Consider the following 14,987-nt stretch of genomic DNA (forward strand, 5'->3'; position numbering starts at 1 on the left):
CTCCCACATAAAAACAACCTTTAAGACCACAATAGATAAGTGTTTCTCCTAAAGTCATAGATTCAGAGAAATATAAGTAAAATGAGGAAGCAGAGGAAGACTCCCAATTAAAAGACCAAGAGAATTCCCCTGAAAGAATAAACAATAAAACCGACCTCTCCAGTGCACTAGACCCCAAGTTCAAAAAGGAGGTAATAAAAATGCTGAAGGAATTAAGAAAATCTATCAATAGAAATGCAGATTACTATAAAAAGGAACTAGAAACTGTAAAGAGGAGCCAATCAAAATTAGACAACTCAATTGCCAAAATGAAAACTGAGCTAAAGGCAATAAACAAATAGTGAAATAAGTAATGCAGAAGAATGAATAAGTAATCTGGAATATAGAAGAAGAGAAATCACCCGATCAGAACAGCAGACAGAAAGACAAAGAGAGAGAGAGAGAGCGCAATATATGAGACCTATGGGATAATACAAATCCTGTCAATCTATGCAGAGTAGGGATCCCAGAAGAACGAAGAGAAAAAGCGATTGAAAAAGTATTTGAAGAAATTAGGGCTAAATAATGAAAGAGATATCCAGGTACAGGAAGCACAGAGGGCCCCAAACAAGATGAACCCAAAGAGACCTACACCAAGACATATAATTGAAATGACAAAAGTTAAAGAGAGGATTCTAAAGGCAGCAAGAGAAAAACAAAGAGTTAGTCACATGGAAACCCCCATGGGCTATCAGCTGATTTCTATACAGAAACACCAGGAGGGAGTGGCAAGGTATATTCAAAGTGCTGAAAGGGAAAAACCTGCAACCTAAGATACCTACCCAGCAAGCTGATTATTTAGAATAGAAGGAGAAACTAAGAACTTCACAGACAGGAAAAAACTAAAAGAATACAGCAATACTAAGCTTATCCTAAAAGAAATATTGAAAGGTCTTCTCTAAATAGAAAAGCAAGAATCATTTGGAAAGAGAAAATCGCGATCGGAAAAGCAACTTGAAGTTTCGTACGTAGGGGACTTTATATAGATAGATAGATTTATATACTGTAGATCACTTACATAAGCCAGTACATAGGCTTCTTTTTAATTAAAAAAATTTCTCAGGGCCAACAAGAGAGTGAGCAGGCAGCGGGCGGGTGGGCTGACAGACAACAGGCAATATAATAGAAAGGGAGGGAGCTAGTGAGCAGTGAGTGAGCCACTCAGGGTGGCTGCCTCTGAGATCCCTGCCTTCCCTCTGACCCCCCTCCTTGGAGACCACAGTGCCTCTGGTCTCCAGCAGAGCAGACGGGCAGACCTAGCCATGGCCTAATTGCTGAAGGTGGATCGGAAAGTAAAGCTCAGAGCTGATTCTTTCAGGGAGTGGATCACAAGTGAGGCAGAAAATTTGGTGGCAGTTTTTTCCCCAAAGAAACTGTTAGAACATAATAGTTTTTTTTGAAGGAACCAAGCCTAAACACCCCTGACCTAATTCAGATCCACTCAGACATGAATCTTCCAGTCCCTGAACCCCTTCTTCTCACCAATAGCCATGAGGGACTGAATAGTCCCATTTACAAGAGGTAAAGTTTGGGTGAATGTGAAGAGGCCTTCCAAGGAACCAAGGTGTTTGTGATGCCCAATGGGATGCTAAAAAATCGACCAGCAGCTGGTGGACATTATTGAATAAGTGAAGCCTGAGATTCGGGTGCTGACTGAGAAATGCAACATGGTCAAAATGTGGGTACAGCTCCCGATTCCTAGGTTAGAATATGGGAACAACTTTGCAGTGTTCATTCAGGAGGAGACAACAGCAGACCTAAGAACAGTTGAGAGTGAAGCTGTTTCTTATCTGGAGCACATTTCTGTACATTATATTACAAGAACCAAATTGGTTTCCAAAAGAGCTAAATATCCCCAAGTGGAGGACTATTGCCACCCCATGACAGAGATTGATGTGAAAGAATACATCTGCCTTCAGCTCATCCTATCGGAGCTAAGGAATCAATCTGTCACTCTATATGGCATGATCCTGAAAAATATTGAGAAAATCAAGAGTCCCTGGAGCAGCAATGAAGAGATGCTGTACTGAGGCCGAGGCCAGGGCCAGGAGACTCTGAGAGCCTGGCTCAAGACCGACATTGCCTTGGTTTGTTACACAACTATCGTGATGGGAAAACTGGCTGGAAATGATAATCACATCTCTCTCTGTTTTTAGTTAGAGTCTAATGAACCTGTCATGTGCTCTGTGATGAGTTTGCCTCATTTTTCAGGCCTCAGAATCTTTTATGTTTCCTTCCCTAATACCCCACACTCCCCCTGCCCTAATTTCCAGAGAACTGCAAGTTTGTGTGCACAGGATGTTAACATAGGAATACTTGTGTTTTGTCTCCCCACCTCCCTCCTGTGTCTTGGGCTTTCCCTCACAGGGTGAGGGAACTGGAAGGAAAGTGCTAGGTGCTTTGTAGAAACTGGGGGCAGGGGGCCAGCTCCTCTCTTCCTGATGGAAGGTTAGTATCTCTTGCCACCATGGGACGTTGGATCATCCCTGCCACAGTTGCCCTGGTGATGGCTCAGGGTTTCCCATATACATATGTTGCACCTTGAACCTGATCATGACAAGAAACACCTTAGACCTTCCACCAATTCCCTAGCTCTGTCAGATGTTTTTACAACTAGAATTTTCACACACACAGATGTGTGCAATATACACACACAGACATACGTGCACATGCATGCCTTTCCTGCTCTGTTACTTGATGCCCCCCCCCACCCACCCACAAAACCTCCCTCTCTCTCTCTGTCTCTCTCTCTGTCTCTCTCTGTCTGTCTCTCAGAGACACACACACACGCACTTCAGAAATGATAGTTGTCCTACACCTCACACACTGGGGACCATGGTCTCCTGATATTGCAGGCTACTGGTGCCTGAGGTTAGTGAGTTGGAGGAGAGCTGAGAGGTGAGAAGCAGAGGGAGTGGGGAAGACCCTTCCTCTGTGATTCGGGTCCTTTGGGGTCCTTTGTTGCAAAGGCTGCTCCTATGACTCCTCATTGCCTCCTCCCAGGCCAAATTGGGATGGGAATGTCTGCAGCTGTGAGGCCAACTGTTGCTGCTTCTACTGGGCTTTTCCCTACCGGGGAAAAGTTTTTCTCTTGTTTACAGTATCGTGCTTCCAAGGAAAGTGGTCACTTGTGTTTATATGTGTGTGTATGCATAAATATGCATGTGCACATTGTGTGTATATTGAAATCTGCTGGACAAGTAAAAACCATAGAAGAGTTGCCTCTTATCTCTCAAATATTCCAGAGATATCACTTGTTACAACATTTGTGTAAACCGTCATCAACCCCTACTTCTTTACTCTGCCACTACTGGAGAGCCTGCCAGTGACTCTCTCAGTGTCTATTTCTGACTGTTTTTCTTCCCCTGTCTCTGTCTGCCTACCCACAATTATATTTCCACCTGGATGCATCATTTTTACTCCCGATACGGTGTAGAAAAGGAGTTCCAATGCTATCTTCCCATGAATAGTAAACAGTAACAAACCAATTGCATTTCAGTTGGGCAGTGTCCCTACCCACCCTCCAGACCCCTTCCAGCTAAAGACTTTTCATCCTCTCACCATGTGTTTCTCAGTTTCCTTTATCGTTGGTTGAATTATTCCACTTCCCCTCCTCCTCACCCTACCACCGTTGGATCATAAAGATTATTTTACCACGACAAGAAATTATTAAAAACACAGGTACTTAGACCTCTTTTTAAAAATTTGTGAAAGCTATGAAAACTACAATGAACAGCAAAATGATAAACATGAAAATGTAGACTAGGATATCAAAACCATAAAATGTGGGGGAGGGAAGTCAAAAAAAAAAGTAGATTTTTTTTTTAAGACTGTGTTTGGGCTTATATAACTACCAGTCTAAAACAATTAGATATACTGATGGGTTCACATACTTGAAAACCAGGATAAACACAAATCAAAAACCAACAATAGATTTACAAAAACAAACAAACAAAAAGAAGAGAACTCAAGCATAATAAAAAAGAAAACCATAAAACTACAAAAGGAAACACAGAAAGAATAAGAAAGGAACATAGAAGAAATTCAAAATCAACTGGAAAACAAGGTTTAAAATGACAGTATATACATATCTATCAATAATTACCTTGAGACTCGTCTGGGCCCGGGTGCTGCTTCCGGCTGCGCTAGGAGGTCGTGCAGGCAGGAGACCTCAGTCGGAAGGGAGGGAGCGGCAGCATCCAGGGGACAACATGCCAACTGCCAAGCAACTAGCCGACATTGGCTACAAGACCTTCTCCACCTCCATGATGCTCCTCACTGTTTATGGGGGCTACCTCTGCAGTGCCCGAGTCTACCACTATTTCCAGCAGCGCAGCTCCCAGCGCCAGGCTGCAGAAGAACAGAAGACCTCGGGAGTCCCGTAGAACTGGGGGGCTTTTTTCCTTGAGCAGAGAGACCTGAGGCATGTTGTGGAAAGACCTCACCTGCAATCATTTCTGAGTCAAAAGGATCAGGGCCTTAATGGTTTTCAAACTCTGCTGGGAAAAAGTGCCCATGTTTTCTCTGGTACAGTCAGTTTGGAGAGGCTATTGAATCATAACAGGAATGGGAGGGTGAGGCACACCTACAGACATTAAATATTTTGCCATGTCTAAAAAAATAAATAAATAAATAATTACCTTGAATGTCAATGGACTAAATGCTGCAAACAAAACACTGAGAGTGGTGGATTTGATTATAAATAAATAAATAAATAAATAACCTACAACTACCATATGCGGCCTAAGGAGACCCACTTTAGAGTGAAGGACACACATAGATTGAAAGTGAGGTAATGAAAGAAGATATTTCATGCAAACAGAAGATATTTCATGCAGACAAGAAAATGGGAGTAGTAATACTCATATCAGACAAAACAGACTTTAAAACAAAGGCCGTAAAAAATGATGGAGAGGAACACTATATAATGACAAAAGGATCAATACAAAAAGAGGATATTACACTCATTAACATATATGCACCCAATACAGGAGCAAATAAGAACCTAAAACAAATACTAACAGACATAAATGGAGAAATTGATGGGAATACAGTAAAAGTAGGAGACTTTAGCACCTCACTCACATTAATGGACAGATCTTCCAGAGAGAAAATCAGTAAGGCAACAGAGACCCTAAATGACACAACAGAACATTTAGCTTAATTGATATCTTCAGGACATAACATCCCAAAACCCAGAGTACACACTTTTTTCAAGTGCACATGGAACATTCTCTAGGGTAGACCATATACTAGGACACAAAAGAAGCCTCAACAAATTTAAAAGAATAGAAATTATTTCAAACATCTTTTCAGATCACAACAGCATTAAGCTAGAAATCAACCACAGAAAGAGAAAGAAGAAGAAGAAAAAGATTACGTGGAGCCTAAACAACATGCTACTAAAAAAACCAATGGGTCAATGATGTAATCAAAAAGGAAATTTTAAAACACCTCAACAAAAATGACAATGAAAATGAAACCATACAAAATCTCTGGGATGGAGCCAAAGCGCTAGTAAGAGGAAAGTTTATAGTGATACAGTCCTTCCTCAAAAATCTTCAAGAAAAAACACTGAAAACAACCAAGCCCACACACACAAAATAAAAGAAAAGAAAAAGAAATTAAAAGGAACAAACAAAACTCCAAGTCAGTAGAAGGAAGGAAATAATAAAGATCAGACAGGAAATAAATAAAATAGAGATTAAAAAATAGAAAATATCAATAAAACTAAGAGTTGTTTTTCTGAAAGAATAAACAAAATTGACAAAGCTCTGCTCAGGCTCACCAAGAAGAAAAGAGAGAGGACCCAAATAAACACAATAAGAAATGAAAGAGGAGGAATATCTGCTGACATGGCAGAAATACATAAAATCATAAGAGAATACTGTAAATAGTTATATGCCGACATTTTGGAAAACCTAGCAGAAATTGACAAGTTTCTAGAAACAGCCCACCTAAAATGAATCAAGAAAAAAATAGGTAATTTGAACAAACTGATCCCTAGAAATGAAATAGAATCTGTAATTTTAAAAAATCCCTGCAAGCAAAAGTCTAGGACTGCATGGCTTCACTGTGGAAATCCACTAAACATACAAAGAAGAACTTATACCAATCCTTCTCGAACTCTTCCAAGAGGCTGAAGAGGAGGGAAAACTCTCAAAGTCATTCTGTGAAGCCACCATCACCCTGATACCAAACCAGACAAAGGCACTACCAAAAGAGAAAATTACAGGCTAATATCTTTGATGACTATAGATGCAAGAATCCTCAAGAAAACATTAGGAAACTGAATTAAATGACATGTTAAAAAAGGTTATAAACTATGATCAATTGGATTCAGCCCAGTGTCACAAGGATGGTTCAACATATGCAAATCAATCAATGTGTTACGCCTCATCAACAAAAGAAAGACAAAAAACCAGGTGATCTTCTCAATAGATGCAGTAAAAGCATATGATAAAATTCAAGATCCATTCATCATAAAAAAATAAAACTGTCACTAAAGTAGGAATAGAGGGAAGATACCACAGCATAATAAAAGCTGTTTATGACAAACTCTCAGCCAACATAATACTCTATGGTGAAAAATTGAGTCTTCCCACTAAAATCTGCAAAAAGACAACAATGCCCTTTTTTTTTTTTTAAACATCTTTCTTGCAGTATAATTGCTTTACAATGGTGTGATAGTTTCTGCTTTATACCAAAGTGAATCAGCTATACATATACATATATCCCCATATCTCTTCCCTCTTGCATCTCCCTCCCTCCTACCCTCCCTATCCCACCCCTCTAGGTGGTCACAAAGCATTGAGCTGATCTCCCTGTGCTATGCAGCTTCTTCCCACTAGCTATCTATTTTACATTTGGTAGTATATATAAGTCCATGCCACTCTCTCACTTCGTCCCAGCTTACCCTTCCCCCTCCTTGTGTCCTCAAGTCCATTCTCTACATCTGCTTCTTTATTCCTGTCCTGCCTCCTAGGTTCTTCATAACCATTTCTTTCTTTTCTTTACTTTTCTTTTCTTTTCTTTTTTAGATTCCATATATATGTGTTAGGATACGGTGTTTGTTTTTCTCTTTCTGACTTACTTCACTCTGTATGACAGACTCTAGCTCCATCCACCTCACTATAAATAATTCAATTTCGTTTCTTTTTATGGCTGAGTAATATTCCATTGTATATATGTGCCACATCTTCTTTATCCATTCATCTGTCGATGGACACTTAGGTTGATTCCATGTCCTGGCTATTGTAAATAGAGCTGCAATGAACATTGTGGTACATGACTCTTTTTGAATTATGGTTTTCTCAGGGTATATGCCCAGTAGTGGTATTGCTGGGTCGTATGGTAGTTGTATTTTTAGTTTTTTAAGGAACCTCCATACAGTTCTCCATAGCGGCTGTATCAACTTACATTCCCACCAACAGTGCAAGAGGGTTCCCTTTTCTCCACACCCTCTCCAGCACTAATTGTTTATAGATTTTTTGATGATGGCCATTCTGACTGGTGTGAGGTGATACCTCATTAAGATGCCCATTCTAATCACTTCTATACAGCATAATATTGGAAGTCCTAGCTACAACTATCAGACAAGAAAAAGAAATAAAATGTATCCAAATTGGAAGGGAAGAGGTAAAATTACCATTACTTGCAGATGATATTATATATAGAAAACTCTAAAGACTCTACACGAAAACTGTTAGAACTGATCAACAAATTCAGCAAGGTAGCAAGATACAAGATTAACATAAAGAACTTTGTTGCATTTCTTTACACTAACAATGAAATATCAGAAAGGGAGAGTAAAAAAGAAAATTCCTTTAAAAATCCCATCAAATAGATAAATAAATACAGTTCTTAGGAATAAACCTGACCAAGGACATGAAAGACTTATTGGCTGAGAACTATAAGCCACTGATAAAAGAAATGGAAGATGATTCAAAGAAATGAAGATATCTCATGATCTTAGATTGGAAAAAATTAATGTTATTAAAATGACCATACTACCCAAACTAATCTACAGACTTAATGTGATCCCTATCAAATTACCCATGACATTTTTCACAGAACTAGAACAAAAATTCCTAAAATTTATACAGATACACAAAAGACCCAGAACTGCCAAAGCAATCCTGAGGAAAAAGAACAAAACAGGAGACAGAACCCTCCCAGACTTCAGACAATAGTGCAAAGCTACAGTAATCAAAACAGCATGGTATTGGCACAGAAACAGACATATGGATCAATGGAATAGAGTAGACAGCCCAGAAATAAAATGACACACCCACTGTCAATTAATCTTTGACAAAGGAGGCAAGCATACACAATGGTGATAGGAGAGTCTCTTCAGCAAGAGGTGTTGGGAAAGCTGGACTGCCCCATGTAAATCAGTGAGGTTAGAACACACCCTCACAGCATACACAAAAATAAACTCAAAATGTTTAAAGACTTAAATATATAAGACATGACTCAATAAAACTCCCATAAGAGAACACAGGCAAAGCATTCTCCGACATAAATTTAACAATGTTTTATTAGGTCAGTCTCCCAAGGCACTAGAAATAAATGAATAAATAAACAAATAGGACCTAATCAAGCTTACAATCTTTTGCACAGCAAAGGAAACCATAAACAAATTGAAAAGACAACCTACAGACTAGGAGAAAATATTTGCAAGTGGTGCAATGGACAAGGGCTTAATTTCCCAAATATATAAAAACTCATACAACTCAACAACAACAACAAAACAAACAACCTAAGCAAAAAAGTGGTCAGAAGACATAAATAGACATTTCTCCAGAGAAGACATACAGATGGCCAACAGGCACATGAAAATATGCTCAACATTGCTAATAATTTGAGAAATGCAAATCAGTACTACAATGAGGTATCACCCCACTCTGGTCAGAATGACCATCATCAAAAATTCTACAAATAGCAAATGCTGGAGAGGGTGTGGAGAAAAGGGAACCCCCCTACCCTGTTGGTGGGAATGTAAATTGGTGCAGCCACCATGGAAAACAGTATGGAGGTTACCTTAAAAAATAAAAATAGAGTTACCATATGATCCAGCAATCTCACTCCTGGGCCTATATATGGAGGAGACCATAATTCAAAAAGATACATAAAATTAATAAAACAAACAAACAAAAATTTTTAAAGATACATGCACCCCCGTGTTCACAGTGGCACTGTTTACAATAGCCAAGACACAGAAGCAACTCATTAACAGATGAATAGATAAAGAAGATGTGACATATTTATATGGCTGTATATATCCATGTATATATTCCATTCCACATATATGGAATGGAATAATACTTAATCCTAAAAAGGAAAGAAATAATGCCATTTGCAGCAACACAGATGGACCTAGAGATTATCATACAACGTGAACCAAGCAGGATGGACAAAGAAAAATATTATATGATATCACTTATGTGTGGAATCTTACAATATGATACAAATGAACTTATTTACACAACAAACAGTCTCACAGAAATAGAAAACAAACTTGTGGTTACCAAAGGGGAAGAAAGGGAGGGATAAATGAGGAGTATGGTATTAACAGACATATACTGCTATATATAAAATAGATAAACAACAAGAATTGACTGTATAGCACAGGCGACTCTACTCAGTACTCTGTAATAACTGATAATGAAAAGAATCTGAAATATATATATAAATGTATATAAATATTTTTGGATATATATATGTCAGAATTGAGGGAGAGAGAAAGATAACCAAATGCAAAGGAGTTCACCCACTAAACCAACCTAATAAGAAATGTAAAAAAAAAAAAAGATTATTTTACAGAAAAAGCCAAACCTAGAAATTAAAAATATATATGAAGAAACAAATCTCACTGGTAGAAGCAAACATATTGTAAAGGTAGTAGATTAAACTCTTACAGAGCTAGCATGAAGGCTAAAAGACAAAAATAGTAAAATAAAGTATAATCGCAATAATTAAAGTATAAACATAAAAAGATGTAAACTATGATGCCAAAACAAAAACCGTGGGCAGGGTGAGAGTAGTAAAAGTGTAGTGTTTTTAGAAAACTTTCAACCTTAAGTGACCATCAACCTAAAATAGTTTATAGGTTGTTACATACAAATTTCATGGTGACAAAAACTGGTGACAGATCCACCAAAAACAGAGAGAAATCCAAACATAACACTATAATGTCATTAAATTGAAAAGAAAGACAAGAGGAAAAGAAGACAGAAAGAGAGGAGAACTACAAAAACAACCAAAAAATTTTTAACAAAATGACAATAGGTTTCCACCTATCAATAATTATTTTAAATGTAAAAGGACTAAAGTCACAAATTAAAACCATGCAGTGGACAAATAAATAAATAAATCACCTGACCTATATGTATGTTTCCTAAAGAGACTCATTCAGATTTCAAGACACACAGAAACTGAAAATAAAGGAACAAAAAAAGATGTTCCCTGCAAATGGAAACAAATAAAAAGGTGGAGTAGCAATAGATATATTAGACAAAAGACTTTAAAACAAAGGCTTCAAGAAACAAGGAGAAAAGCATTACATAAGGATAAAATAATTCATCAAGAAAATACAACACCTGTAAATATTTATACACACAACATAAGACCACCTACTAATATAAGATAAATGTTAACTGATATAAAAAGAAATTGAGGGCTTCCCTGGTGGCGCACTGGTTGAGAATCTGCCTGCCAATGCAGGGGACATGGGTTCGAGCCCTGGTCTCGGAAGATCCCACATGCCGTGGAGCAACTAGGCCCGTGAGCCACAATTACTGAGCCTGCGCGTCTGGAGCCTGTGCTCCGCAACAAGAGAGGCCGCGATAGTGAGAGGCCCGCGCACTGCGATGAAGAGTGGCCCCCACTTGCCGCAGCTAGAGAAAGCCCTCACACAGAAACGAAAACCCAACACAGCCATAAATAAATAAATAAATAATTCCCATTTAAAAGAAAAAAAAAAAAGAAATTGACAGCAATGCAATGAATAGTAGGGGAATGTAACCCCTACTTAGAGCAATGGATAGGTCAGCCAGACAAACTCTAAATAAGAAAACACTGGCCTTAGGTGATACATTAGACCAAATGGACTTAGTAGATACATCTCCCAAAATGTTTCACCTCAAACCAGCAGAATACATGTTATTTTCAAGTGTACATAAGACATTTTCCAGGACTGATCACATGTTAGGTCACAAAACAGGTCTGTATAAATTTAAGAAGATTGAAATTATATCCAGTATCTTTTCTGACCAGTGATATGAGACTAGAAATCAAACACAAAAAGAAAACTGGAAAAACACGAACAAGTGGAGGCTAAGTACATGCTACTAAACAATTAATAAATCAACAAATAAACCAAATTGGAGATTAAAACATACCTTGAGACAAATAAAAATGAAAACACCATTTTCCAAAATCTACAGGATGAAGCAAGAGCAGTTTTAAACAGGAAGTTTATAGCAATAAAACCTATATTCAGGAAAAAAAGAAAAGAAAACTCAAACAATCTAACCAAATGCCTAAAGGAACTAGAAAAGAAAAACAAAGCCAAAGTTGGTGGAAGAAATGAAATAACATAATGAAATAAATAAAACCAATATTTTAAACATGATAGGAAAAATCAATGAAACTATGAGCTTGCTCTTTGAACAATGTATAAGAATGATCAACCTTTACCAGACTCATCGAGAAAAAGGGAGGGGGGGACTTAAATAAATAAAATCAGAAATGAACAAGTCATAAACAACACTAAAGAAATACAAAATATCATGAGATTGCCATAAAAAGTATACACCAATAAAATGATCAAGCTTGAAAAAAATGGATATATTCTCAGAAAGACAACAATCTCTCAAGGCTGAGTCAGAAAGAAATAGAAAATCTAAAGAGGTCGATAACTAGTAATAAAGTTGAATTAGTATTTTAAAACTTGCAAGAAGCATAGTCCAGGACCAGATGGCTTCACAGGTTGATTCTACCAAACATGTAAACAGGACTTAATAACCATCCTTTTCAAACTATTCCAAAATACTGAAGCAAAGAAAAAAAAAAAAAGCTTTCAAACTTACTCTAAAAGGTCAGCATTACCCTTATACCAAAAGCAAAAAAAAAAAAAAAGATGCAGAAAAAGAAAATTACAGGCCAATATCACTGATGAACATAGATACAAACATTCTCAACAAAATATTATCAACCCAAATGCAACAATACATTAAAAAAATCATACACCATTATCAAGTGGGGTTGGTTCCAGTGGTGCAAGAGTGGTTCAATATACATAAGTCAATCATGTGACACACCACATTAACAAAACGAAGCTTTTTTAAAGAAACGATTGTTTCAATAGGTGTAGAAAAAGCTTTTGAGAAAACTCAGTATTCATCTAGGATAAAAACTCAACAATGTGGACATAGAGAGAACAAAACTCAATATATTAAAGGCCATATATGACAAACCCACAGCTATCATCATACTCAATGTTGAAAACATTAAAACATTGCCTCTTGTCCTTTATCAGGACAAGATAAAGGTGCCCACTCTTGTCAATTTTATTCAACTTAATATTGGAAATCTTAGCCACAACAATCAGAGAAGGAAAAGAAATAAAAATTGAAAAGGAAGAAATAAAACTGTCATTGTTTGCAGATGACATAATACCATATATAGCAAACCCTGTAGACTCCACCAAAAAGCTATCAGGACTATTAAATGAATACAGTGAAGTTGCAGAATACAAAGTTAATATCTGTTGCATTTTATAACAAAAACAATCTATCAGAAAGACAAAATAATCCCATTTACAACTGCGTCAAAAATAATATACCTAGATATAAATTTAACCAAGAAGGTGAAAGACCTCTACTACGAAAACTGTAAGACATTGGTAAAAGAAATTGAAGTGGACATAAATAAGTGAAAGGATATATATTGTGTTCATGATTCAAATAAATTAGTGTTGTTAAAATGTTCCTATTACCCAAAGGAATCTACAAATTCAACGCAGTCTCTGTGAATTTACCAACAGAATTTTTCATAGAAGTAGAAAAAAGAATCTTAAAACGTGTATGAAACCACAAAAGACCCTGAATGGCAATGCAATCTTTAGAAAGAAGTACAAAACTGGAAGTACCACTACCCCTGATTTCAAACTACACTACAAAGCTATAGTAATCAAGACAATATGGCACTGGCATACAATAGACCCATAGATTAATGGAACAGAGCAGACAGGACAAAAAATAACGCAAATATATATGGTCAATTAATCTACGACAAAGAAAACAAGAATGTACAAAGAGGAAAAGACAGGCTCTTTAATAAATGGTGTTGGGGAAACTGGACAGCTACTTGCAAAAGAATAAAAGTGTACAACATATACAAAAATAAACCCAAAATGGAATACAGACTTAAATGTAAAACCTGAAACCTTTAAATGTTTAGAAGACTACATAAGCAGCATGCTCCTCTACACGGGTTTTAGCAGTATTTTTTAATTTTTAAAAATATTTATTTATCTATTTATTTGGCTGTGTCAAATATTTATTTGTGGCACCTGGGATCTTCATTGTGGCGTGCGGGCTTCTCTCTAGTTGTGGCCCACAGGCTCCAGAGTGTGTGGGCTCAGTAGTTGTGGTGTGCGGGCTCAGTTGCCCCGCGACATGTGGAATCTTAGTTCCCTGACCAGGGATCGAACCTGCATCCCCTGCATTGGAATGTGGATTCTTAACCACTGGACCACCATGGAAGTCCCAGCAGTATTCTTTTTTAATCTGTCTCCTTAGGCAAAGGCAACAAAAGCAAAAATAAACAAAAGGGACTACATAAAACTGAAAAGTTTTGGCACAGCAAAGGAAACCACCAAGAAAAAAAAAAAAGACAACCTACTGAATGGGAGATGACATTTGCAAAATGTACATTCGATAAGGGGTTAATATCCAAATTATATAAAGAAATTATACAACTCAATATCAGCTATATTCTGACTGCTTCACATCCTCAACAGGAGCTTATAATTTTTCCAGTGGCAAAAGTGACCCCAAGGTGGTCATTCAGCTCCCTCAGTAATGCATGTTGCATGCAGGAGGCCCACTCATGTCTCATCTATGTGGATCACTGGGGAATCTGTGGGATTGGACCACTGGGGATCAGAAGAGATGGAGAAGAAGGATGAGGCATATAGCAACAAGCACTCAGACATTGGAGGATGAATTCTTGCTTGCTGCCTCACCACCCAACCAGTGGCTATGCCTATCTGCAGAGCCAAGTGCATGGCCTGATATGGCCAGAGAGTTCAACTGGCAGCTCTGTCTGATTTGGACTTAGGCAATAAGCCATATTGCCCATGTAGCCCAGTCAATGGCTCAACCCAAGCAGAAAAGCAATTTTGTAGCCCCACCCAATTGCTGGGTTATATCTCCAGCACCCCCTGACCAGAAAGCCTATGTAGAGAACCTCAGCAGCCACAGAGTCCATCCTACAGCCACACTTAAGCAGGGAGCCATGCTAGCAGTCCTGCCCAACTGTTAAGTATATATCCTCTGACCTTGCATAACCAGGAGGGCTGACTCTAGCAAGCTAGCAATTTGGCTGCAGGACTTCCCATCCATGGGGATCAGACGACCCCACTCTTCCGCAGTCCTTAATTGATGGCCCTGCTACTTGTTGAACATAGCCTTCTGCCTCACCCAGGCAGGAAGTCCAGTCAGTGATAATGTTAGTCACAGAGTAGTCATACCAAAAGAGAGCTGAGACAGCTCAAATTCACCAACCAAAAGGCACAGAGAATGGAAAAAATTTAAAAACATGACTCATCTATGTACTTTCTATGAGACATTCAATTCAGTTTAAAAAAATCACACATAGGTTCAAAGTGAAGCAATGGAAAAATATATTGTACAAGTGAAAACTACAAGAAAGTGAGGGTA

At 37.8% G+C, this 14,987-nt stretch overlaps 1 protein-coding gene and 1 pseudogene across 1 annotated transcript; both read left to right on the top strand.

The window, feature by feature from the left end:
• The first annotated feature begins 1,301 nt into the window (after positions 1–1,301).
• LOC133082999 (proteasome activator complex subunit 3-like) lies at positions 1,302–2,069 on the top strand (annotated as a pseudogene).
• Positions 2,070–4,177: 2,108 nt separating this feature from the next.
• Positions 4,178–4,627, top strand: LOC133083002 (cytochrome c oxidase assembly protein COX14-like). The gene has a single exon (XM_061179667.1). The coding sequence runs from the start codon at positions 4,251–4,253 to the stop codon at positions 4,422–4,424; it is 174 nt and encodes a 57-aa protein (XP_061035650.1). The 5' UTR covers positions 4,178–4,250; the 3' UTR covers positions 4,425–4,627.
• Positions 4,628–14,987: the final 10,360 nt, after the last annotated feature.

Source organism: Eubalaena glacialis, unplaced genomic scaffold (genome assembly GCF_028564815.1).
Source record: "Eubalaena glacialis isolate mEubGla1 unplaced genomic scaffold, mEubGla1.1.hap2.+ XY H_3, whole genome shotgun sequence".
Classification (NCBI taxonomy): Eukaryota; Metazoa; Chordata; class Mammalia; order Artiodactyla; family Balaenidae; genus Eubalaena; species Eubalaena glacialis.

Bases quoted from the DNA above. Each gene is read 5' to 3' on its own strand.
- LOC133083002 (XM_061179667.1), top strand. From the start codon at position 4,251: ATGCCAACTGCCAAGCAACTAGCCGACATTGGCTACAAGACCTTCTCC.